Source organism: Pelophylax lessonae (genome assembly GCF_965119305.1).
Source record: "Pelophylax lessonae genome assembly, chromosome: 1".
In the NCBI taxonomy this organism is placed as follows: Eukaryota; Metazoa; Chordata; class Amphibia; order Anura; family Ranidae; genus Pelophylax; species Pelophylax lessonae.
The window spans coordinates 606,594,746-606,618,946 of NC_138768.1; the positions used below are offsets into that span (position 1 = coordinate 606,594,746).

Below are 24,201 nucleotides of genomic sequence, written 5' to 3' on the forward strand. Positions count from 1 at the left end.
TTGTGGCCCTTTAGGGGCTCAGTGAAGGCCCTAAGAATAATTCATATTGGAAATTAATGTAGCAAGTTTTTCTGCAGGGGTTTTGTGATTTACATACAAAGAACTATATATATATTCAATGCAAGATAAAACATTTATTATACCACTGCTACTAACGGGAAGTATTGCATATATTTTGGTCCAATTTTTGGTACTATCATCCATTTATTACAATATATTGTGAACATAACTTTTAAAAAGGCCCCGCAAGAACTTTGTTTGTAAGCCTAAGGCCCCTTTCACACTGTCCATCCGTCGGACGGACTCCGTTTATCTCAGCGGGGAATCGATCAGCCGATCCCCGGCTGAGCAGGAGGATGACAGCTGTTCTCCGCGCTGTGTGCAGAGACACTGCTGTTAGTTTACCATACACCTCTATGGGGGCATTGGATGGGAACGGACCGTCGGTCCGTTGTCATCCGATCCGCTGGACGGATGGAAAATAGGGTTTCCATCCATCCAGATTTGATGGATCGGATCAGATGTCAGCGGACATGTCTCCGCTGACATCCGATGCCCCATAGGGATGTATGGGGGGACCGTTCAGATCTGCCAAAATCTGAAAGGTCTGCCTGTGTGAAAGAGCCCTAAGGCTAATATTTATTGCTTCTCGAAGTATGGACATAGATAATTGATGGATGAGGGTCTCGGTCTGCATTGTGTTTTTAATATGTTATTGGCCAATTATCTTATTTGAATCCAGTTTTTGTTTATATGATATATATGTCAATAAAGTGTTTGGATATCATTCTCTTAGTGGGTTTACACTTGGCAGGTAGAACATTTTTTTTAAAGAAAAGTTTTTTGACCTTTTGATTTTTGGATTTATTGATGGTAGTGTTTCTCCTTTTTTACTTTATAATTGGATGTAAGGGGGATTTTGAGTCTAAGCCAGGTTCTTTTATGCATTTATTTCTTTACATTTCGGGGTTAATACCAACACTGCACCTGCAACAGGCACTCATTAAGAGTGTCGACAATGCCCACCCTTTTCACTCTACTCCTCCATTCATAGAAGCTGTGCTATAGCTTCCATCAATGCAAAATCCCCCTACGAATGGACGATGGGCAGATGATGAAAGATCCACCTCCTCCATTCATAGATTACTTTTTATTTATGGTACAGCTTCTTTGAATGGATGGGAAGGCTGGGCATTGCCTGCACTTCTGATAAGTGCCTGTCACAGGTCCAGCACTTGCAAAAACTGCCTTAAAAAAAATTCTAAAACTGTGGGTTTAATGTGACTCCATCATGAGGGAAGTACAGGGGTCAGAATTCCTTCTCTCTATACCTTTTTCCAACATCGTTGTAGCTAAAGCATTAATATGATGACCAGTGAACTAGAATTCTCAAAAGGAGAGTTAAACAATGGTAGTTTCCAGTATTCCCTAAAGACAGAAACCCCTAAAACTCCCTAATGCAATAAAATGTTAAAGTGGTAGTAAACTCTATTTTTATTTTTACCTATAGGTAAGCTTTTGTTAAAGCTTACCTGTGGGTTAAATTAATATCTGCTAAACATGCACCTTTTAGGAGATATTCTATTGAGCAGCAGCCGGTGACATAAGTGGCGCATGCGCTTCCGAAGCAATGCCATTGCTTCAGAGCACTGTGCCATGGTTGTGACTCCTGCACACATCCGTCTGAGTGACATCATCGCAGCTCGGCTATTAAAGGGGCTGAAGCCCACAAAACCGGAGAGAAGACCGAGTAAAGATGGAAGCCTCTGCAATGGTGACAGGGCGCCACTGGAGGTCTTCATTTCAAGGTACAGTAAGTCTTTTATAATGTGGTAGTATGCAGTGCATATTAGCACATTATGTCTTTGCCTTGCAGGGAGATTTTATTTTTCTTTTCAACATTTACTACCGCTTTAAGAGAAATATGTATTTTATATACTGTACATATTTATTAGTCATTCTTGCTAGGTCTCTTACCACATAATGCATACCTGAGCAGAGTTCGTGTGTCTGCTTCTGAACTCTGCACTCTGACACTTAGTCCCAAGGGTGACAAACCTTGCAGCCAATGGAAAGGAGAAGGCAGGCAGGTGATGACTGCAATGTTCAAGCTGTATTGGAGCTGTATTGGAGGCTCCCATTGCAGTGTGACATTTATGTGTCATGTGAAAACTATATGCTACAGTGAAAACTGTTCAAACGTGTTTGAAAATAATTCTCACATCGGAGATGGTGGCAACAGCACAGATTTTTGGAGGATGTGGGGGAAGTACTAAACCAAATATATTTATAAATAAAATAATATGTGAGGTCACATACTCATCCATACCCAGAAACAACAGGTAATTAGCAGTTGCTTCTACAGAGAACAGAATGGTTAGATAGCACAGGAGAAGTGAGTTAGAGTGTGGGAAATGTTGTCACCTTTCCCTGAATAGGCAGTGGCAGAGGCTCTTTTAGGCTGGCTTCACACTAATGCGGCCACAGGTTACAGCAGGGGGTCCAGTCCGTCCCTGATTCAGGTGCGAATCTAGTCCAAATTTTTTCCTGAATTTGCACCTGAAAAAGAGCCAAAGACACACAGGATTCTTTTCCATTGTGGACCGTGGCTGCCCCCGAAGCTGTGTGAACCGGTTCCATTGAGAGCCAGTCGAACTCTCCAGTCATGTGAATTGGATGCTGGGAAACCCAATTTACATCAGTGGAAACCCAGTCTAAAGGTGGCTAAAAACTAGTTAGACCTTTTTTGGAGTAATTAATAAAAATGTAAGGTCCTGCTCAAAGACTCCATTCAGTTTATATCCATTAAGGCAGGCTCTCTTACTACATTTTTAATGGTAAAGTTTGCTGATGTAACAGATTAGATCTAAGGAGAATCTACCTAGTGTTTGGCCTGGTTTAGACTGCAGCAACAGAAACCTGGATGTTACACACATCCTTTTGTCAAAGGCGCCATCAATGATCCTTTGATTCTACTGTGGGAATTCTCTTAGATTTGTTTAAGAAAACCTATCACCTTATCACCTGCAGGTACGCACAGGAGGTGCAAAGTACCATGACATTCTTAAATGCATTATGTAACAGGCTACATTCCCTTGGTAAGATTAATTGCAGCTTTTCCATAGAAAACTATGTGATAGGGATTTGTGTGAAGACTTATTGTGGGAATCCCGCATGTTTAAGTCTTGAAAGTTTGTCAGTTGGTGCACCTGCAAGCTGAAATATACAGTATGGTGTTCACCCACAGACCTCCCAGATTAAATGGAGCACGTCTAGAATGTCCGACTTTGACATTCTTTCTTAAGCACCCAGTGTCAGTGGAATGAAGAGTCTTCTCATGCTGGATTAGTTCTATGGAAGGAGGAGAAAGAGGGCCTAGATTAGGTAGCATGGATTTATTGTCACAGACCACAGTAGAAATTGTTTAGATAGTTTACCGACTTATAGGACTGTGGCAACAACTGTAAATAACTATCTCAGGTTCCATGCTGTTGTTTCATAACTATTGTCATCCAAACTTCTCTACAGTGAGAAAATCTCTGCTATTACTTAAAGTATATTATTGATACTACGGAGCATGACTGCTTTCCTGACCTGTCTTGGAAAACTCCCTGTTTTTATTCGAATTCAAAAGAAGTAGTGTAGAGCAAGTAAATGAGATCTGGTGGAAGCAGTTTAGTTTACAGCTGCATAAAGAGAACACATTTTCTGAATAGGGGTTATCTTTTCATTTTTATCGTTCAGCATGTTATACATTTCTTTTAGAGTGCATTTACATAACTGTCCATGTCTCTATACCCAAATGCTGCTCATAGCATCATATATTTGTGGTCTTTGCCAAGCATTATCACAGAAAATAAATAACAATTATTATAAATAATAATTAATATCCAAATACATTAGACATTAAACATAGTGGATACTTAATACCTGGACCTTAAGGTACCTTTGAACATTCAGGAACATTGACCCCCTCCAGCCAATGCAGGGAACTTTTGTGTATCTGTAGGATCTACTTAACACATGATGGATAAGCCTGTTAAGAGGAAGGATTGATTAGCCAGGATACCTTTTCCTGGTCATGTTTACCTGTCACAGACAAGCTTTTGCAGTGCTCCTTTGTACTTGCCATAAACAGAAACGTACAATACGGGTGGTTCCACCTAGCAGCTCTAGGGTCATGGGTACGAAGCCTAACCATGGCACTACTTGCATGGAGTTTGCATGTTCTCCCTGTGCCTGCGTGGGTTTCCTGTTTTTCTTCCACACTCCAAAAGCATGCTGGGAGGTTAATTGGTTCCTGTCTAAATTTGGCCTGGTATTTGTATGTATGAATGAGAGTTAGGGACCCTATGATTATAAGTTGCTTAAGGACAGGGACTGCGGTAAATGTACAATATATACAGTATATGTAAATTGACGGTGCTGTGTAAGTGTATGTAATAATAATAATAACTTGCATGTTTGTATGACAACCTCATCATATATCCCTTCTAGTGTTCATAGGCAAACATAATGAATGGCCTAAACTCTACAAGTTATAAAAATAATAGTTTAACTAGGGTAACATACTGAACAAAGAGTAACATTTCTTTTTTCATTTAAATATGAACTGATATTTTGGCTTTATATTAATTAATTTTTTAATTAATTAAATTATTAATTTTATATTTCAACTTTTGCTGTCTACAATCTTACAAAATGTCAGTACTATAATTTACATAGTCACTTAGGTTGAAAAATGACACAAGTTCAACCAACAGAAAAAAAAATTGAATAAATAGAAGAGCCTCCAGACTGAAGGTTTTTTACCTTAATGCAGAGAATGCATACAACTACTTTAAATTGAACATTCTAATGCAATGGTATTCAAAGCTATAAATATTGGTGTCCTATAGCAACTTTTTTACTCCCCATAAATAAGGTTTTAATCCAGAACAAGAATCTGGGAGACCCACAAAAGCTTTACTCTGTCTAACTGTACTATGTAAAATAAAAATTAAAAATAAATTGCGGATGTGTGGAATATAATCACATTTCACTGAAAGCCATATCCTTTTTACTCTGCATGTTTACAGTTCCACATCATGAAAACAACATATTCTACAGTTTTGATGTTGAAAGAGGGCTGAGCGCAGATGAGAATGAAGAAAACGATGATCCAGGTAAAAATGTTTTTATATAAAAATTGTGTAACCGCGCTAGGAACTAAGAAAGAGCAGCAGCTATAAGTGAGACTACAACAAACAACAATAAATAGATAAGAAAGCTGCGCTAATATGAACCAGTAGGTAATGTGCAAAAAACATACTAAATAGGTTATAGTGATTGACAAAAATATTGTACCTATATAACAAATAGCATCAAACACTCAGTGAGACACCAAAATTAACTAATGTATAACATAAATAATCTAAGTGAGCAATAGAAATCACAAAGAAATATATAAACAGTATTGTGAAAATAGTCCATAAATAATTATGGCATAAATAATAATATCATATAAAGTCCCAAAGTTGAATCCAAAAGGAAAAGTAAAGTGATAAAGATGTGAAGCTTAATCTGCAGTCACCCCAGTGATCCAACGACAGTGACACACTTATCTCCTTACCAGAACACTGGTAAAAAACAGCCTGTATGAACCTCCTCACAGCGCCACTTAGATAAGGAATCCTTCCTCCAGCAAGTAACCATGGATATGGCCAGGAGGGAGTGAACTAATCCTGATGTTAATTGAAGTGAACTCCAATGGTGCCATACAAAAAAAAGGGGCTCGATAGTGTAATAACGTCAAGTATTTATTAAAATAAATATATAAAATAAAACTCACATATATACACAGGAAATTCGCTCTGGATAAAAAAAGCCGGCCGGCTCTCATGTAGCCCTTCCTCTGGGCAGCGCGGTGACGTCAGCACGCCGTGCCCTATGCGCTCGTCTCAACAGACTTCTGAAGTCTGTTGAGACGAGCACGTAGGGCACGGCGTGCTGACGTCACCGCCCTGCCCAGAGGACGGGCTACATGAGAGCCGGCCGGCTTTTTTTATCCAGAGCGAATTTCCTGTGTATATATGTGAGTTTTATTTTATATATTTTATATATAAATATATATATTTTTTAATATATATACTTATATATTTATTTTAGTAAATGCTTGACGTTATTACACTATCGAGCCCCTTTTTCCTGTATGGCACCATTGGAGTTCACTTCGATTAACATCAGGATTAGTTCACTCTCTTCTGGCCATATCCATGGTTACTTGCTGGAGGAAGGATTCCTTATCTAAATGGTGCTGTGAGGAGGTTCATACAGGCTGTTTTTTACCAGTGTTCTGGTAAGGAGATAAGTGTGTCACTGTCGTTGGATCACTGGGGTGACTGCAGATTAAGCTTCACATCTTTATCACTTCACTTTTCCTTTTGGATTCAACTTTGGGACTTTATATGATATGATTATTTATGCCATGATTATTTATGGACTATTTTTACAATACTGTATATATATTTCTTTGTGATTTCTAGTGGTCACTTAGATTATTTATGTTATACATTAGTTAATTTTGGTGTCTCACTGAGTGTTTGATGCTATTTGTTATATAGGTACAATATTTTTGTCAATCACTATAACCTATTTAGTATGGTTTTTGCACATTACCTACTGGTTCATATTAGCGCAGCTTTCTTATCTATGAAATAAGAAGAAATTAACTAAGAAATTAACTAAGAAGAAATTAACTTAGAAATTATATTCATGGAAATTGTTTTACTAATAACGATGAGTGCAACTCACTACACCTATAATTTTGCTGCTTTAGATTGCAGCCTGTATGGTTCTAAGATGATACTCTTTACAGTACTAAATTTTCTTGCATTTACAGAAAAACTGAATAATACTTACTAATCTAATACCTTTAGTATCTAATAGCTCAAAAAGCCAGGTTAGCCCTATTGGCCAATTAACACCTCCTCCTAGAACAGAGAATTGGCATTGCATACTTGTCACTGAATGATTGGCTACACACAAGGCAATGGAGGCAACTTTTTAAATGACCCCTACTCTCCATTCTATTTTCTATTATACTATGTTTAGTTTCAGTTTTTACCCAATTTATTTTTAATCAGTAATATTTTTATTAGAAGCTATCTGGCAAATGTTAGCTAGGAGCCTGGCTTATTGCTTCACATGCAAGACAAATTTCCACATGTAATGTTGTGATGTTATGCAAGCCATTTAAGTAATTATGATGTGCTAGCTAGAACCTATTGCAAAAGTTACTTCTAACATGATATAGCCCTGCATATGTCATACTAAACAAAGCCTTTCCTATTACAATTTAAGTGGAACTCACTTTGTTTAATACATACAGTATATGTTTACTATTTGTATTGATAAATTATTTTTGATTTGTAATTTACATGCCTCAGATTTCTCACCTTTGTCCAGTTAGCAGGGAGATGATAAAGGAAGCAGTAGTGCTGCACCTGGAAGTAGTACAGTGATGTTACTAGCTGTGCAATATGGCAAATCTTTGTAAATCACAAGAGTGATGCTATGAACTACTGCACTTTCACTGTCAAAGTTTCTCTTTAGCCCCTGTTCTCATTTGTACGATTTGACAGGTCAAATCACAGCCTATTGCCGGCAATAGCACCGTCCCAATTGGTGTAAAACCAACTTTGCGGAGCCACACCGATTTCCAAAAGTAGTTCCTGCACTACTTTTGGGGACTTTGGGGGCGACTTCAATAGACATCTGTGTATGAACTTGCATAGATGTCTTTCAAGCCGCCCCTGAAGTCGTACCTAATTGCAGCTTTGAAATCGTGCGAGTTCTGATGAAGTGTGAATGAGGGGTTACACTGCTTTAATTAACACCCCTTAGGAGTTTTGGTATCCTAAAGAGCCATTTAGGCAATGTTGCCTTTTAGCTTTAGCCATATACAGGCGGTCTCCGGGTTACAAACATCCGACTTACAAACGACTCCTACTTACAAACGGAGGGAGACAACAGGAAGTGAGGAGAAATCTACCTCTAGGAAGGAAAATTCATTCCTGTAAGAATTCTCATGGAAAAAGGTGTCTCCACTGAAACTTTATCACCAATCCTTGTTTCCACAACAACCCAAAATGTTTAAAATCCAGGTGTCATAGGGACAGAAAGCGGGGTGACATCTTCTGAACAGGGGCACAGACAAAACAAATGTTACAGGGGTGTTAACCCTTCCCTATGCTATCCATAAAATGTAAAAATTATTTTTCTGGCTGGAGCTACGCTTAAAAAATGTACCTGTTCCGACTTACAAACAAATTCAACTTAAGAACAAACCTACAGACCCTATCTTGTTTGTAACCCAGGAACTGCCCGTACATGGGATGGTGTTTTTAGATCTGATTGCCATGCAGTGTTTGTTTGCATGGGTCATGGTATAAACATTCATGCTCATGTACTATGCAGATAGCTGTGATGCCAACCTTATATCAGGGGAACAGTATGCATTCTACCTTCAAAAACTGATTGCCCAAAGATACACTGTATTGTCAAAAGTATTGGGACACCTGCCTTCACAAGCACATGAACTTTAATGGCATCCCAGTCCTAGTCCATAGGGTTCAATATTAAGTTGGCCCACCCTTTGCAGCCTTTAATAGCTTCAAGTCTTCTGGGAAGTCTGTCCACAAGGTTTAAGAGTGTGTCTATGGGAATGTTTGACAATTCTTCCAGAAACGCATTTGTGAGGTCAGGCACTGATGTTGGACGAGAAGGCCTGGCTTGCAGTCTCTGCTCTAATTCATCTCAAAGGTGTTCTGTCGGGTTACATCCTGGGTGTGCATCTGGCTGATGAGGCATAAAGGAATGATTTGCCTGTCTTCGCCAACTGTCCTGAAATGAGCAATAATCCTCTCATTTTTGTAATATGTGTTGGAACAAGACATGTGAATACTTTCTGTTTTAAGAAGGCTGTACTGTGCTATACCTGTTTCAAAACAGAAGGGATAGGATATTGTTTGCTTATCTTTTTAATATTTTCACTGATCAATAAATCTTTAGCAAGCCCCAAGCTTCTCATTGCTAGACTTTGTCTAAATTATTTTTGTGACAAAAACTCAATTACTATTTTACTGGGTTTCCTATTACATATTATGCTTACTTAGCAGCATTCTTTGTGTGCGTGCCTTGCATTTGTCTTCTGTAGGAATATTGATCCACAGCTGCAATTTTGACAACGGACTGTGTGGCTGGATTAGAGATAAAGAAAATGAATTACACTGGGAACTGGTCAAAGATACTTCAGGTAAGGCCCCAACCTTGTTCTGCAAAGTGCAAGCATGTAATTAATTTCCAGGGTTTCACATTTCCTAAACAGCTATGCCATAAATCATTCACATTAAGGCCTCATGCACACTGGACCTTACAAATACGGCAGTAGCTTTAGCTGTACAATGCTGCGTTAAAAACGCAAGCTTTGCCGCTTTTGTGCATTAGCGGTTTATAGCATTTTTGTAGCAAAACTAAATTCCTGCAAAAGTTTGTGGCTCAGAAACGCTCATAAACGCCAAATAGCATGTTCTTCTGAGCGTTTTTACAGCTAAAGAAATCTTCTTCAAACCCATTAGTTCTGGGGTTTTTTCTAGCAAGAAAATGCCCCTTCCAAAAAAACATAATAAAAGCCTACGTGTGCATGAACACATAGGATAATATCCTGGGGAGTTTACTTACTGCAGAGAAAAACGCCTGAAGCCAAAAACAGCATCTGTAAAAATGTCCAGTATGCATGAGGACTAAAAAGGAAATTATTTAGATCAGAGGTGTCCAACCTGAGGCCCTCCAGATGTTGCAGGACTACATCTCCCATACTACTCTGTCAGCTAAGAGGCTGGCAAGGGAGTATGGGAGATGTAGTCCTCCAACATCTGGAGGGCCTGCAGGTTGGACAACCCTGATTTAGATCATAAATATTCATACGTATGCTGAAATTGGAAGAGAGGTTACCCAAAATAACATTGTTGACAGTTACATTTGATAGATTAATGTGTACATATACACAGTCAACATTGTACAGAAAAAGCAGCAGTAAAAACTTTTGGAAAAATTGTGGAAGAGTCACCTCTCTACTTTAATAGATAAGAGTATGGATCAGAAGACCAGTTTGTGAGTAATAAAGTGGAAACCTATCAAATCAAGTTATGCAGAGAAATATAGTAAAATGATTTAGATCAGCAAGATGGACATAAAAGCTGCAAAGTTAAAGATATGTTAAATTAAAAAAGAAAAGGGGAGAAGAGGAGGAGGGGTGGCTCAAGTCTTGAACTAGATTACATTGATGCTGGTGGCCATTAGGAGACTGGTGCTAGCTTAAACCCATACTAGGTGACATTGGTGCTGGTGTGTGAGGACCAGGATCCTCCTTCTGATCTCCAAAACTCTTACTTGCAGAGAGCATATGAAGTTATCAACTCATAAAATTTCTGGCAAAATCAACAAGCATTTTTTGCACTTATCAAACAGATATAACAAACACTTTCAATGGTATATTTAGCACACAAGCAGGGAGCAAAAAAGAGTGGTTCGTTGTTAGACTGTACATACATTTTAAAACATGTTTTATAAAATCATGGTACAAAAGCCGCTATAGTTTTGATTACTGTAAATCATGTGATTTCTAAGAAATGAAAGTGTATTATCAGCTAGTTTCATGTGTGCAAACTGTCAACCTGTAATTGGCTACTGCCTAAAGCCACCGCCTATGCTTCCTATGCTTAGTGTATACAAATACCTAACGCAGCAAATAAACTTTTGATATTGAGTTGATTCATCACACTGTGGTGTCTGTTGATTCTCATTATCCGGAGCTCATGGGGGATCTGATCCAGCAGAAGCGAAACACAAGTCAGCGGCAGAATTAACCCCTGGGGTGTTATCAGAGTAACCCAACAATGTTTCTCCTTTCATATTCTGTTTTGAAATACTCATGTTTAATGACTGCTTAATAAAAAATATTGGTGCATAATTGCTTTGATTTACTAAAATGATGATAAAACTCACCCTTCTGATTACCTAAAATTCAATCTTATTCTCAAATATGTTTTAGGAGGACAGTATCTAACTATCATGCAACCAAAGGGGAAATCTGGAAAAGTAGCTCGCTTAGTTCTTCCTCTTGGACATCAATCACACCCTGAAGATCTTTGCCTGTCATTTAGACATTTTATGTCAGGTGAAAATTCTGGTAAACTACAAGTCTTTATAAGAAGGTCTAGGGCACATGGGCCTCCTGTATGGGGCAGGAATGGAAGTCATGGTTGGGGAGAAACGCATATAACCCTGCCTGGGTCTGGAATCAAAAGTGTAAGTACAATAGATCATTTTCAGGGATTGTTTTGGAACTGTAATTTTATAAAGCACACACTTGTCCTTCCTTGTCATCATCACCACTTATATCTCTCTAATGTTAACCTTGACTTGCTTGTCTTCACTATCTTGATAGATCCTTTTTTTTTTTTCTAAATAAATAGTCCATTACAACTGTCTGTACTAAAAGAAATGCTTAACCTTTCCTTGATTTTTTTTTTCTGCTATTAATGTTTTCTGCTTAAGTATGTTTTTAGAGAGGAGCCGTGACACCAGTTCAGGGCCTTAGATGTCCCTGAACACCACCATTTACTTCATTTAAGTCTCATTGCCCTCAATTGTATATTTTGATTTACGCACAGTTTCATAACTCCTACTGTATAAATGTTGAAGTGTTAACTATAGCGTGATATTGGTTCCATTTACATATATACTGTGTGTCTGGAATATGTTATTGTTGTTCAGTGAAAACCTAAACTTCTCTATGTCATCCTTATGTGTCGTCTTTTTAATATTCTTAAAATGTAAAAAGTTTATTTCTAAAGTCACAGTAAAAAAAAATGTAAAAATTAAGCACAAGAAGTTGGAGATTGGTATCCTGATAAAAGCATATGGTTACACAGAATTACAGTGTGTATATATAAATATTTTTATATAAATTTATGGGCAATTTTATTTTAGCACAAACTCACTGTTATACACAAGCCAGTGAATGTGTACCTCTCACAGGAGAGTTGTTCAGGTGCTTCTGTGCACATGCTGGTATGGCAACATATAGATGTGAAGTTAAATGAAATACCTTTGAAATGTAGATTTGATCTACTGTAGTTTTCTTTCAACCATATTTACTTTGTTTTGCAGATAATTTTCAAAGCAGAAAGAGGCAGAGATCGAAAGGGACAACTTGGCCTTGACGATGTCAGCTTAAAAAGAGGCCCATGCACTAAAGCATAACAGTCAACACATCTGCAGCTAGTTTGAATGACATCCCAGTGCAGAGAGGGGCAGGAAAATGGACATCAATCACCAAAGCCGTTGTGAAACAAGAGACAAAAATGTCACAACAAACGAGGTCTAAAAACCCAGCAATTGCTCCTCTGACAACGGGCACAAGAACTTGAAGATGGTTTGTTTCCAGAGAATATTTCAATGTGCTATGGTTCTTAATACTGTACACACCCTACAAGAGACAATTTCCCGAGGAAGAGAACCCAGTCAGGAGGAACTTGTCTGATCTGGCGTGAAGATGATGCTTGAAATATATGTGCTCGAGCTTCTGAAAGTACAAACACCACTGATATGACGATGATTTTTCCACTTCTAGTGGAGGGAAAAGCTTTGTAAATGCATAATGTATACCTAAGTATTTATCAACAGGGATGAACTTGACTTTTTTATGGGAATAGCATGTTAATAAATTATGGTGAATAACTGTCAAGGTCAAACATCCTCTCAGTCCTAATGGTGCTTTACAGTATTTTTTGTTGGCTACAATGTTGTATATTCATTCTGTATAAAAGCTAAATCCATATTGGTGGCCTATTTAGTCTGGAACATGCCTACAGGAAAGGATTTCAAATTTGAATTTTCTTCCCCTATGTAAATCGTAATGATGACACATCAGGCCTTTCTCAAATGGTTGCTGGCTGTCCTTTTCCTTTTTCTTTCAGCCTACAATATATACTTATACATACGTATATGTATAGCCACACAACAATACACAGTGTAATGCTCCTGGTATATAACAGGCAACTAAGAACTCTAAGAACTCTAAAAATTGGCAACAACAGTGGTTTGGAAATGTTATTAAAACACAAATAAAGGTTTATGGACATTGGTTGGGGAGACATTTTACAGTGGATGCAGAAAAGGTAAAAATGGGAACTTCAGTAGACCTCACTAAACCTGGTCTGTGTGGGAAACCTAGTCAGTGCAAAAAAACTGAACAGATAAAGCAAGAAAGAAGGCTTCAAACTAGACAGATACTATACCAAGCAGAATAGTTGGATTTAATTGCTACATTACAAATTAGTATGCTTTCCATCTTTTGGAAACCTAGCCTGGACAAAAAAACTATCATCCCAGAGACAACCCCGATCATGGATCTGTGTTTTTAGCTGTACATTTAGGAAAGGAAGATATACGTATCACCTTAAACAAAACTTCTATGACATAACTATATGAAAAGTTGGCAACAACTGAACTGAAAATGTATTCCAGCAATAGAGAAACTGTTAGTTTTAGGTTTCAGTCTCTTTAATAGATATATTCCTAAATTAATAAATGCATTTAATGTAAGTTATAATTACCATATGGATACATGTTAGAGTCAGGTCATTACTGTTTTAAACCTAAACTGAAGATAGTAAAAGAGAAAAAGAATAATTTGAGATTGTCAGAAACTTCACAGCAGAGTATTTTGCCTAAGCAAAATTCTGGGTGTACAGATAGAAAGAGAGGAGCAATTTTAAAGGGGGCAGGGCTATACCTGCAGACTAATAACAGATTTGCTCAAGCCTTTTGCCAAATTGGTTTATATACATCTACAGTAGGTCATTTTCAACACAATCTAAGATGTATATTACAGTAGTGCTGTTTTAGGAGGAACATGTTTGGTTAAAGTACCTATAAACTTAAAGACTTTGTCACCAAATTTAACTTAAGTGTAGGCAGTGTGATACTTAAAGATTTTACCATGGTTGATAAAATATATAGCTGAGATATGATACGATATATGTGCTCCGAGCTATTTGTCTTGGCACAATTTTTATACCTGATGTTTGGAGGCAACTCGGGAAGTGCCCCTTTCAATATCTATATACTGTAGGCCTTTAAAATAGCAGAGAGCAGTGCAGGAACACTGACATATATGCAATTATACTTACACATCTGCAGTGCATATGGAAGCGTGAGCTATATGACCTAAATCAGCTAACTCACACAGAATGTGCTGCATTAGCCAGGACACCATATGGGTGACCTAAGGATCCAAAGTCCGTTGCACCTCTATGATCATGATCAGTAAAAAAATGTTATAGAGTTTCCATTTGTATGTTATAGAGTTTGTTATAGAGTTACCAACTGACAGCAGGGCAATCCCATCTGTTGTCACACCACACAGATAGATCATTGAGGGAACTAATGTTTTCATATAAAGTATGTGGAACACCACTGCAGGTTATAACTTTCTCAACTTTCTCCAAAACAATGTGATTCATTTATTAAAGAAGTAAAGGCTGTGCACTTAGCAAAGTGACTTTTCACTTTGCAGAGGAATTTTCACATTCGTTTAGTAAATGAGGCAAGTTTGTGCTGACTTCAATCATCCAATCATGTGCAAGCTAAAATACTGTTGTTTTGTTTTTTAACAACTTGTCGACTCCCGCACGACTATATACTGCGGCAGTCAGCCCCCTACAGGCAAAGTGATGTAGGGGGATCGTTCCCTGCCATCCCCGTGCGTGTGACCAGCGGCTCCGATGTCCGCCGGCCACTCGCAATCTCCCTCAGGAGAGGGAGAAAGACAGACGGCTGATGTAAACACAGCCGTCTGTCATTCTCCCTTAGATCATCACAGAGGCTATGCGATCCTGCTATGTAGGATCGTATGTCTCTGTGATGATCTAACATGCCACGCCCCCTGACAGAATCACGCCCCTAGGGACACACTTAACCCCTTGATCACCAATAAAGTTAACCCCTTCCCTGCCAGTGTCATTTTGACAGTAACAGTGCATATTTATAGCACTGATTACTGTAGTGTCACTGGTACTCCCAAAAGTGTCAAAAATGTCAGTCAGGGGTCCGATCTGTCCGCTGCAATGTGGCAGTCCTGCAAAAAAATCGCAGATCGCCTCCATTACTAGTTAAAAAAAAAAAAACAATAAAAATGACATAAATCTTTCCTGTAGTTAGTAAACGCAATAACTTTTGCGCAAACCAATCAAAATACGCTTGTTGCGATTTTTTTTACCAAAAATATGTATCAGAAAACAAATTGGCCTAAAATGTTAAAAAATTTAGATTTTTACATTTTTTTTTCAGAATTTCATATAAAAAAATTTGAAAAATATTGTTATTTTTTCAAAATTGTCGCTCTTTTTTTGTTTATAGCGCAAAAAATAAAAATTGCACAGGTGATCAAATACCACCAAAAGAAAGCTCTGTTTGTGAGAAAAAAAGGACGTCAATTTCATTGTGGTACAGCAGCGCACGACCGCGCAATTGTCCGTTAAAGTCACGCAGTGCCGAATCGCAAAATAGGGCCTGGTCTTTGAGCAGCCAAATCCTCAAGGGCTTAAGTGGTTAAATTTCCTTAAAAAGTATATTATCACTAAGCTAAGTGCTAATTCCATTACAAAGTGAAAATTGTCTTTGTAAAGTGAACATGCTATATTTGTTTATTAAATCAACCCAGTGTGTAACTATATCCTTAACAAAATTTACTAAAATTATATTATGTAAAAAAATTGTAAAAAATAAATGCTTTTCATTCATCTGTATATAGCTTCAGATATACAATTATATTAAATCCCTTAAGCATCTAATAAGTCTCCAAGCAAACAATGCAAAATTGTGTGCTATTATCTTTAAAAAATAAATGCGTTGGAGCTTATTCAATAAGGCAAAGAGCAGTTTGCTAGCTATAGGAATCTTTGACAACCAGTCAGCATTCATCCTTCACAGGCATTGCTACAGTGAACTGAAAGAATAGTCTGGCTGGCAGCATATTGCACATAACTGCTTTGACTTATTAAATATTCCTGAGACCTGTTGCATAAAGAAATTGAGGTGTTGATAATATGGTTTGGTTAGATTACAGCTCACAAGAAGATCTGCACATTCTTTGAAGAACAGGAATCTCTGCTTATTCCTACCTACCAATAGCTGTGCAGAAACAGTGAATGAAAGAAAAATACAATGGGGGATGCAATTTTTTTTCAGGATTGAGAAATTATAAACCAATCTGATATTTGATTCAATGTTCTATATGGAAACAGTTGTATTTGCATATTATTTATTATCATTATGAAAGGCAGTAGACAACAGTCACTCCCAGCTTTACTTTTATCTACAGATACTGTATATTACTATCCTAAAGTCATCTGACATTCCAGCTCACAGGTATAGTGTTCACCACAGGGATTTATCAATATTATAAACAAATATAATATTTGTGTAGCTCGATTTTATGTATTTAATAAATGGAATTGTTTTCACAACAGCGGGTGTATTGATCATAATATTTTGCATGTATGTTTTTATTCACAGTCTTCATCAATACTGGAACATTTGTGAGAAGAGCCCAAAACAGTAAATGTACAGTAATACTGGAAAAAGCCTGATTTGGTAACAGCATAATTTTTTATGATAATAATTGGCTCTTTCATAGTCCAAGTCTTTTTCTGCTTAGAGTAACATTTTCGCCTCTGTAACAGTTTATAAAGGCTAAGATCATCCAAAACTCATATGGGGTGAGGAGTGAATCACACTAAGTGTGTTCTTATATCTTTAGGAAACTGTGGCAGAATCTCTCCTGTATGGTTAAGATTAAGCCATGTGGCCTCTTGTTGTATCATAATTTTCTCTTAAAAAAAAATCAACACAGCTAGCCCATTGTACACCACAGTTTCGATTTATTTAAGTGAAAAGCTTGTATGGAAATGCTAATGGGCCTTTCTTTTAAAGGAACTAAGACTGAGTTATGTATTCTTGGTGGTGTTTGGAGATGGTGCGGACATTTGGACACTTCCTTTTTTGTCTTCCTTGAATGTTAAAATGAGTGGGCCAAGGTACATCAACCAGACATGGGCTTCTACCTTCCCTTCCTCAAGGAGGGCAATGTTAGCATCTGGAAGCAACATCTGTCAGCCCTGTGTGTTAACACTTTAAAGCTTGGGAACCCATAACTTAGCCACACTCTTGACTAGGAAAGCATCCAATATTATTTGTTGTCAGAAACATTCTCCAGCAATGAATATTCATTTTTTGGCAGATTGAGATTTTATAGCTAGCCTGAGGGATGTAGCAGTTAGCAGAAATGTTTTCTTTATCCTATTCATTTTTGTAGCTACTGCCAAATTAAAGGACTGGCATAATTTGTCACATTTTTATCAAATCATGTGATTCTTTCCTATCACATAATCATGTAAAATGCTTTATGTCTGTGCTGTACAAGTAAACCATAAGTAATGTATAATCAAGAAAACAACATCGAATTCAGTTGAAGCACTGGCACACTGGACAGACCTACAAAGAGGACTTTTTATTATTATAAATAATGCAACTGCTTTGAACATTGCTTATAATAATGAAGCATAATACATGGCTTATAATAACAAGCACTCAAAAGATCAGAAGTGCTTGTTATCACTCATATTTTCATCTGTGTTCAATGAATGATGGTTCCCCTTCCAATCTGGAAAATTGCTATTAAATACAAATATACCTAATTAAAATGTCTCCTGAGCTAAAGGAAATATGAAGAGTTGAGGATGAAACAATTGTGGAAAAAATAGACCTGAAAATGAGCAATAAAAAATACTACTACTATGCAAACTAATAGGTGTGGGTCTTGCATCTAGACACAAACACTCAAATTCAGTGAGATGTCTGGAACAATTTGTTTTATATAGATTTGTATATGGAAAATGTACACATTCAAAATAGATCTAAAGGATTTCATTTCAGGACTTTGCAATGATTTGATGTTAACACACTTGTCTGCTGGTTGCTGGCTGGAAGGGACGTACAAACAGATTTTGAACCACCTTAAGATTGGCTTAAACCATATTGGATGAAAATCTGTAAGGCACTACCCCTGGCTTCCTACTCATAGGACTTCAGATGGTCATATATCTGTGGGCAAACACCTGACCTTGCCCTTAGTGGTTCCATAAATCTGATTAGATCATAACCAAATCGTCATATACATCGCCAGGTAGATCCAGACCAACCAGATGTTTTTACCCTTTTACAAGCATGTAAAGTCCAGATATGATTAAAGCGGTTGTAAACCCTATTTAAAAAAAAAAAAAAAACCTGCAAGACAAAGGCATAATGAGCTAGTATGCATCGCATACTAGCCCATTATGTTTAACTTACCTTAAAACGAAGCCCCGACACGGACCCCCGGACATCGATACGGGCGCTGCCATGATCCCTCGTCGTCTCTTCCGGGTTCGGCGGCTCCGGCGCGCTGATTGGCCGAAAGAGACGGCTCCAGCGCGCTGATTGGCCGGAGCCGCGATGACGTCACTCCCGCGCATGCACGCGGGATTGATTTTTCCGGCAAGCTCGCGGCAAGTTAATTGAAGGTCCCCCCGGACCTTCAGAGCGCATGCGCCGCTCGCGCGAGCGGCTGCATGCACTGTAAATATCTCCTAAACCGTGTCGGTTTAGGAGATATTATTTGTACCTACAGGTAAGCCTTATTATAGGCTTACCTGTAGGTAAAAGTGTCAAAAAGCGGGATACAACCGCTTTAACTCTAGTACCGCTATGAACTACCCCTGAAGAAGGAGAAAGTATATATCTTCGAACCATGTCGGGTTGCTAGGTTCTAGCGTTTGAGTTCTTCTCCTATCTGTCCTATGCTTGCATATTGCTTTTATCTCTATTTGTTCTCAATTTTTGTACTAAATAAAGTTATTGTTGATTACACACCAGTTTTCAAATCGATATGTGCCTGAAAAGTCCCAATTAGGGGAACCTCCTCTTTTTGTGATTTGATGTTAAGAACAGTTTTCCTGTGAGCAAAAGATTAAGGCTGGCATTGAGATTGATGTGTATTTGTGTATTTCCACCACTTTTTGCAGTCAAATTTGATAAAAGCCCGCTATACTTCTATTATGTTTTTTATATCACACAGCATACCTAAACATATATGTATATATATATATATATATATATATATATATATATATATATATACACACACAGTGCCTTGCGGAAGTATTCGCCCCCCTTGAACTTTGCGAACTTTTGCCACATTGCAGGCTTCAAATATAAAGATATAAAACTGTAATTTTTTGTGAAGAATCAACAACAAGTGGGACACAATCATGAAGTGCAACGAAATTTATTGGATATTTCAAACTTTGTTAACAAATAAAAAACTGAAAAATTGGGCGTGCAAAATTATTTAGCCCCTTTACTTTCAGTGCAGCAAACTCTCTCCAGAAGTTCAGTGAGGATCTCTGAGACCCTGTTAACACTGGGGCGACGCTACTTGCCGGGGCGACCTCACAGGTCACGGTGCGCAGCTCGCACCGCGACCTTGGAGCGGCCGGCACGGAATTCATATCATTGAAGTCAATGCAGGTAGCTCCGGGCCGCCCCAAAGAAGCTCCGGACCCTTTTTCTAAGTCGGAGCTACTTGTGTCGCTCCTATTAGAACGGGTCTACAGCTTCTCTATGGCAGGCGACCTACGGCGACCTGTCAGGCGACCAGGTCGCCTGACAGGTCGCCCCAGTGTGAACGGGGTCTCAATGATCCAATGTTGACCTAAATGACTAATGATTATAAATAGAACCCACCTGTGTGTAATCAAGTCTCCGTATAAATGCACCTGCACTGTGATAGTCTTAGAGGTCCGTTTAAAGCGCAGAGAGCATCATGAAGAACAAGGAACACATCAGGCAGGTCCGAGATACTGTTATGGAGAAGTTTAAAGCCGGATTTGGATACAAAAAGATTTTCCAAGCTTTAAACATCCCAAGGAGCACTGTGCAAGCGATAATATTGAATTGGAAGGAGTATCAGACCACTGCAAATCTACGAAGACCTGGCCGTCCCTCTAAACTTTCAGCTCATACAAGGAGAAGACTGATCAGAGATGCAGCCAAGAGGCCCATGATCACTCTGGATGAACTGCAGAGATCTACAGCTGAGGTTGGAGCTCTCTCCATAGGACAACAATCAGTCGTATACTGTACAAATCTGGCCTTTATGGAAGAGTGGCAAGAAGAAAGCCATTTCTTAAAGATATCCATAAAAAGTGTTGTTTAAAGTTTGCCACAAGCCACCTGGGAGACACACCAAACATCCCCTCTTCAGTCCATCATGAATGCTGCTGCCAGGCTTATCCACCTTACCAACCGCTCAGTGTCTGCCTCCCCTCTCTGCCAATCCCTACACTGGCTCCCGATTGCCCAGCGAATTAAATTCAAAATACTAACCATAACATACAAAGCCATTCACAACTCTGCCCCGAGCTATATCACCAATCTTGTCTCCAAATATCACCCAAACCGTCCTCTCCAGACCTCCTACTCTCAAGCTCCCTTGTCTCCTCCTCTCATGCTTGTCTCCAGGACTTCTCCAGGGCCTCTCCCATCCTCTGGAACGCTCTACCTTAACCTGTACGGCTATCTCCTATTTTAGCTGCTTTCAGGCGATCCCTGAAAACTCATCTCTTCAGGGAAGCCTATCACACCTCCAACTAATCTTCCATCAGCTCATTCCCTACTGTTACAACCTCTTGTACCACCTACCCCACCCTTTTAGATTGTAAGCTTTTCTGAGCAGGGCCCTCTTAATCCTCTTGTATTTTATTGTATTGTAACTGTATTGTCTCCCTCTAACATTGTAAAGCGCTGCGTAAACTGCTGGTGCTATCGAAATCCTGAATAATAATAATGTGGAAGAAGGTGCTCTGGTCAGATGAAACCAAAATCAAACTTTTTGGCAACAATGTAAAACGTTATGTTTGGCGTAAAAGCAACACAGCTCATCACCCTGAACACACCATCCCCACTGTCAAACATGGTGGTGGCAGCATCGTGGTTTGGGCCTGCTTTTCTTCAGCAGGGACAGGGAACATGGTTAAAATTGATGGGAAGATGGATGGAGCCAAATACAGGTCCATTCTAGAAGAAAACCTGATGGAGTCTGCAAAAGACCTGAGACTGGGATGGAGATTTGTCTTCCAACAAGACAATGATCCAAAACATAAAGCAAAATCTACAATGGAATGGTTCACAAATAAACATATCCAGGTGTTAGAATGGCCAAGTCAAAGTCCAGACCTGAATCCAATCGAGAATCTGTGGAAAGAACTGAAAACTGCTGCTCATAAACGCTCTCCATCCAACCTGACTGAGCTCGAGCTGTTTTGCAAGGAGGAATGGGCAAAAATTTCAGTCTCTCGATGTGCAAAACTGATAGAGACATACCCCAAGCGACTTACAGCTGTAATCGCAGCAAAAGGTGGGGCTACAAAGTATTAATTTAAGGGGGCTGAATAATTTTGCACGCCCAATTTTTCAGTTTTTTATTTGTTTAAAAAAGTTTGAAATATCCAATAAATTTCATTCCACTTCATGATTGTGTCCCACTTGTTGTTGATTCTTCACAAAAAATTACAGTTTTATATCTTTATGTTTGAAGCCTGAAATGTGGCAAAAGGTCGCAAAGTTCAAGGGGGCCGAATACTTTCGCAATGCAATGTATATATAGATATATATTTATATACAGTAGATATATATCTATCTATATATATATATATATATAGTATCTCACAAAAGTGAGTACACCCCTCACATTTTTGTAAACATTTTAATATATCTTTTCATGTGACAACACTGAAGAGATTACACTTTGCTACAGTGTAAAGTAGTGTATAGCTTGTATAACAGTGTACATTTGCTGTCTCCTCAAAATAACTCAACACACAGCCATTAATGTCTAAACCGCTGGCAACAAAAGTGAGTACACCCCTAAGTAAAAATTTTAAAATTGGGCCCAAAGTGTCAACATTTTGTATGGCCACCATTATTTTCCAGTACTGCCTTAATCCGCTTGGAGTCTACCAGAGCTTCACTGGTTGCCACTGGAGTCCTCTTCCATTCCTCCAAGACGACATCATAGAGTTGGTGGATGTTAGAGATCTTGCGCTCCTCCACCTTCTGCTTGAGGATGCCCTACAGATGGTCAATAGGGTTTAGATCTGGGGACATGTTTGGTTAGTCCATCACCCTTACCCTTAGCTTCTTTAGCAAGGCAGTGGTCGTCTTGGAGGTGTGTTTGGGGTCGTTATGATGTTGGAATATTGCCCTGCGGCCCAGTCTTCGAAGTGAAGGGATCATGCTATGCTTCAGTATGTCACAGTACATGTTGGCATTCATGGTTCCCTCAAGGAACTGTAGCTCCCCAGTACCGGCAGCACTCATGCAGCCCCAGACCATGACACTCCCGCCACTATGCTCGACTGTAGGCAAGACACACTTGTCTTTGTACTCCTTACCTGGTTGCCGCCACACATGCTTGACACCATCTGAACCAAATTAGTTTATCTTGGTCTCATCAGACACCAGGACATAGTTCCAGTAATCCATGTCCTCAGTCTGCTTGTCTTCAGCAAACTGCTTGCAGGCTTTCTGGTGCATCATCTTTAGGAGAGCCTTCCTTCTGGGACGACAGCCATGCAGACCAATTTGATGCAGTGTGCGGTGTATGGTCTGAGCACTGACAGGCTGATCCCCTACCCCTTCAACCTCTACAGCAATGCTGGCAGCACTCATACGTCTATTTCCCAAAGACAACCTCTGGATACGACCCTGAGCACATGCACTTAACTTCTTTGGTCGACCATGGCAAGGCCTGTTCTGAGTGGAACCTGTCCTGTTAAACTCCTGTATGGTCTTGGCCACCATGCTGCAGATCAGTTTTAGGGTCTTGGCAATCTTCTTATAGCCTAGGCCATCGTTATGTAGAGCAACAATTCTTTTTTCAGATCCTAAGAGAATTCTTTGCCATGAGGTGCCATGTTGAACTTCCAGTGACCAGTATGAGAGAGTGAGAGTGATAACACCAAATTTACCACACCTGCTCTCCATTCACACCTGAGACCTTGTAACACTAACGAGTCACATGACACCGGAGAGGGAAAATGGTTAATTGGGCCCAATTTGGACATTTTAAATTAGGGGTGTATTCACTTTTGTTGCCATCAGTTTAGACATTAATGGCTGTGTGTTGAGTTATTTTGAGGGAACAACAAATTTACACTGTTATACAAGCTGTACAATTGCTACTTTACATTGTAGCAAAGTGTCATTTCTTCTGTGTTGTCATATGAAAAGATATAATAAAATATTTACAAAAATTTGAGGGGTGTACTCACTTTTGTGTAAATATATATATATATATATATATATATATATATATGTATACCATATTTCCTGGAACATGTTCACATGCAGGAAGCCTAATGTGCCTAGAAATCGGAAGTGACGTGTGTGTGTGTGTGTGTGTGCACAACCAGGAAGTGAATGTGTGGTGAGGATCAATAAAATACATTCTCCCCCCCCCCCCATCAGCTAACACCCCCCCCAGCCCACATTACAACAAGACCCCTCCCACACTGACTTTGCATATCATCACCAGCTCTTCACGTAAAAAGAGGGAGCAAGCCATTGTTCTCCAAATCGCACCGAGCAGCAGTATAAGTCCGGGAGCGTGTGCACCCAATTTCGTGGCAATTTCTGGTTCCGGGTGGCGAATGCATATGTGCTATTTCTTGAGTACGCAAGTACGCCATTGTGAACCTTTGATCTCTATTCTTTTTTAAAAATGGTGTTCAGATACAAAAAAGATTTAGTTGATATCTTTCATGTTTTACCTAGGCCAGTGATGGCGAACCTTGGCACCATAGATGTTTTGGCACTACATTTCCCAAGATGCTCATGCACTCTGCAGTGTAGTTGAGCATCAGGGGAAATGTCATTCAAAAACATCTGTGTTTGTTAAGGTTCATCATCACTGGCTTAGGCCAACTAAAAAGGTGAGTGAGCCACGCATGAATACAGCACTGTAGCAGTGGTTTTTTTTTTTTTTGGAAAATGTTT

The 24,201-nt window shown here is 39.0% G+C and overlaps 1 protein-coding gene across 5 annotated transcripts in view; it reads left to right on the forward strand.

The window, feature by feature from the left end:
- The window catches only part of NPNT (nephronectin), a 137,428-nt gene extending 124,713 nt beyond the window's left edge, over positions 1-12,715 (forward strand). For all 5 annotated transcript variants that reach the window (XM_082256943.1, XM_082256940.1, XM_082256941.1 and 2 more), the window contains 4 exons: positions 5,079-5,165; positions 9,197-9,295; positions 11,093-11,349; positions 12,214-12,715. In XM_082256943.1, the coding sequence (XP_082113069.1) occupies positions 5,079-5,165; positions 9,197-9,295; positions 11,093-11,349; positions 12,214-12,306 (536 nt within the window). In that variant the 3' untranslated portion in view covers positions 12,307-12,715. The remainder of the gene's footprint in view (positions 1-5,078; positions 5,166-9,196; positions 9,296-11,092; positions 11,350-12,213) is intronic.
- Positions 12,716-24,201: the final 11,486 nt, after the last annotated feature.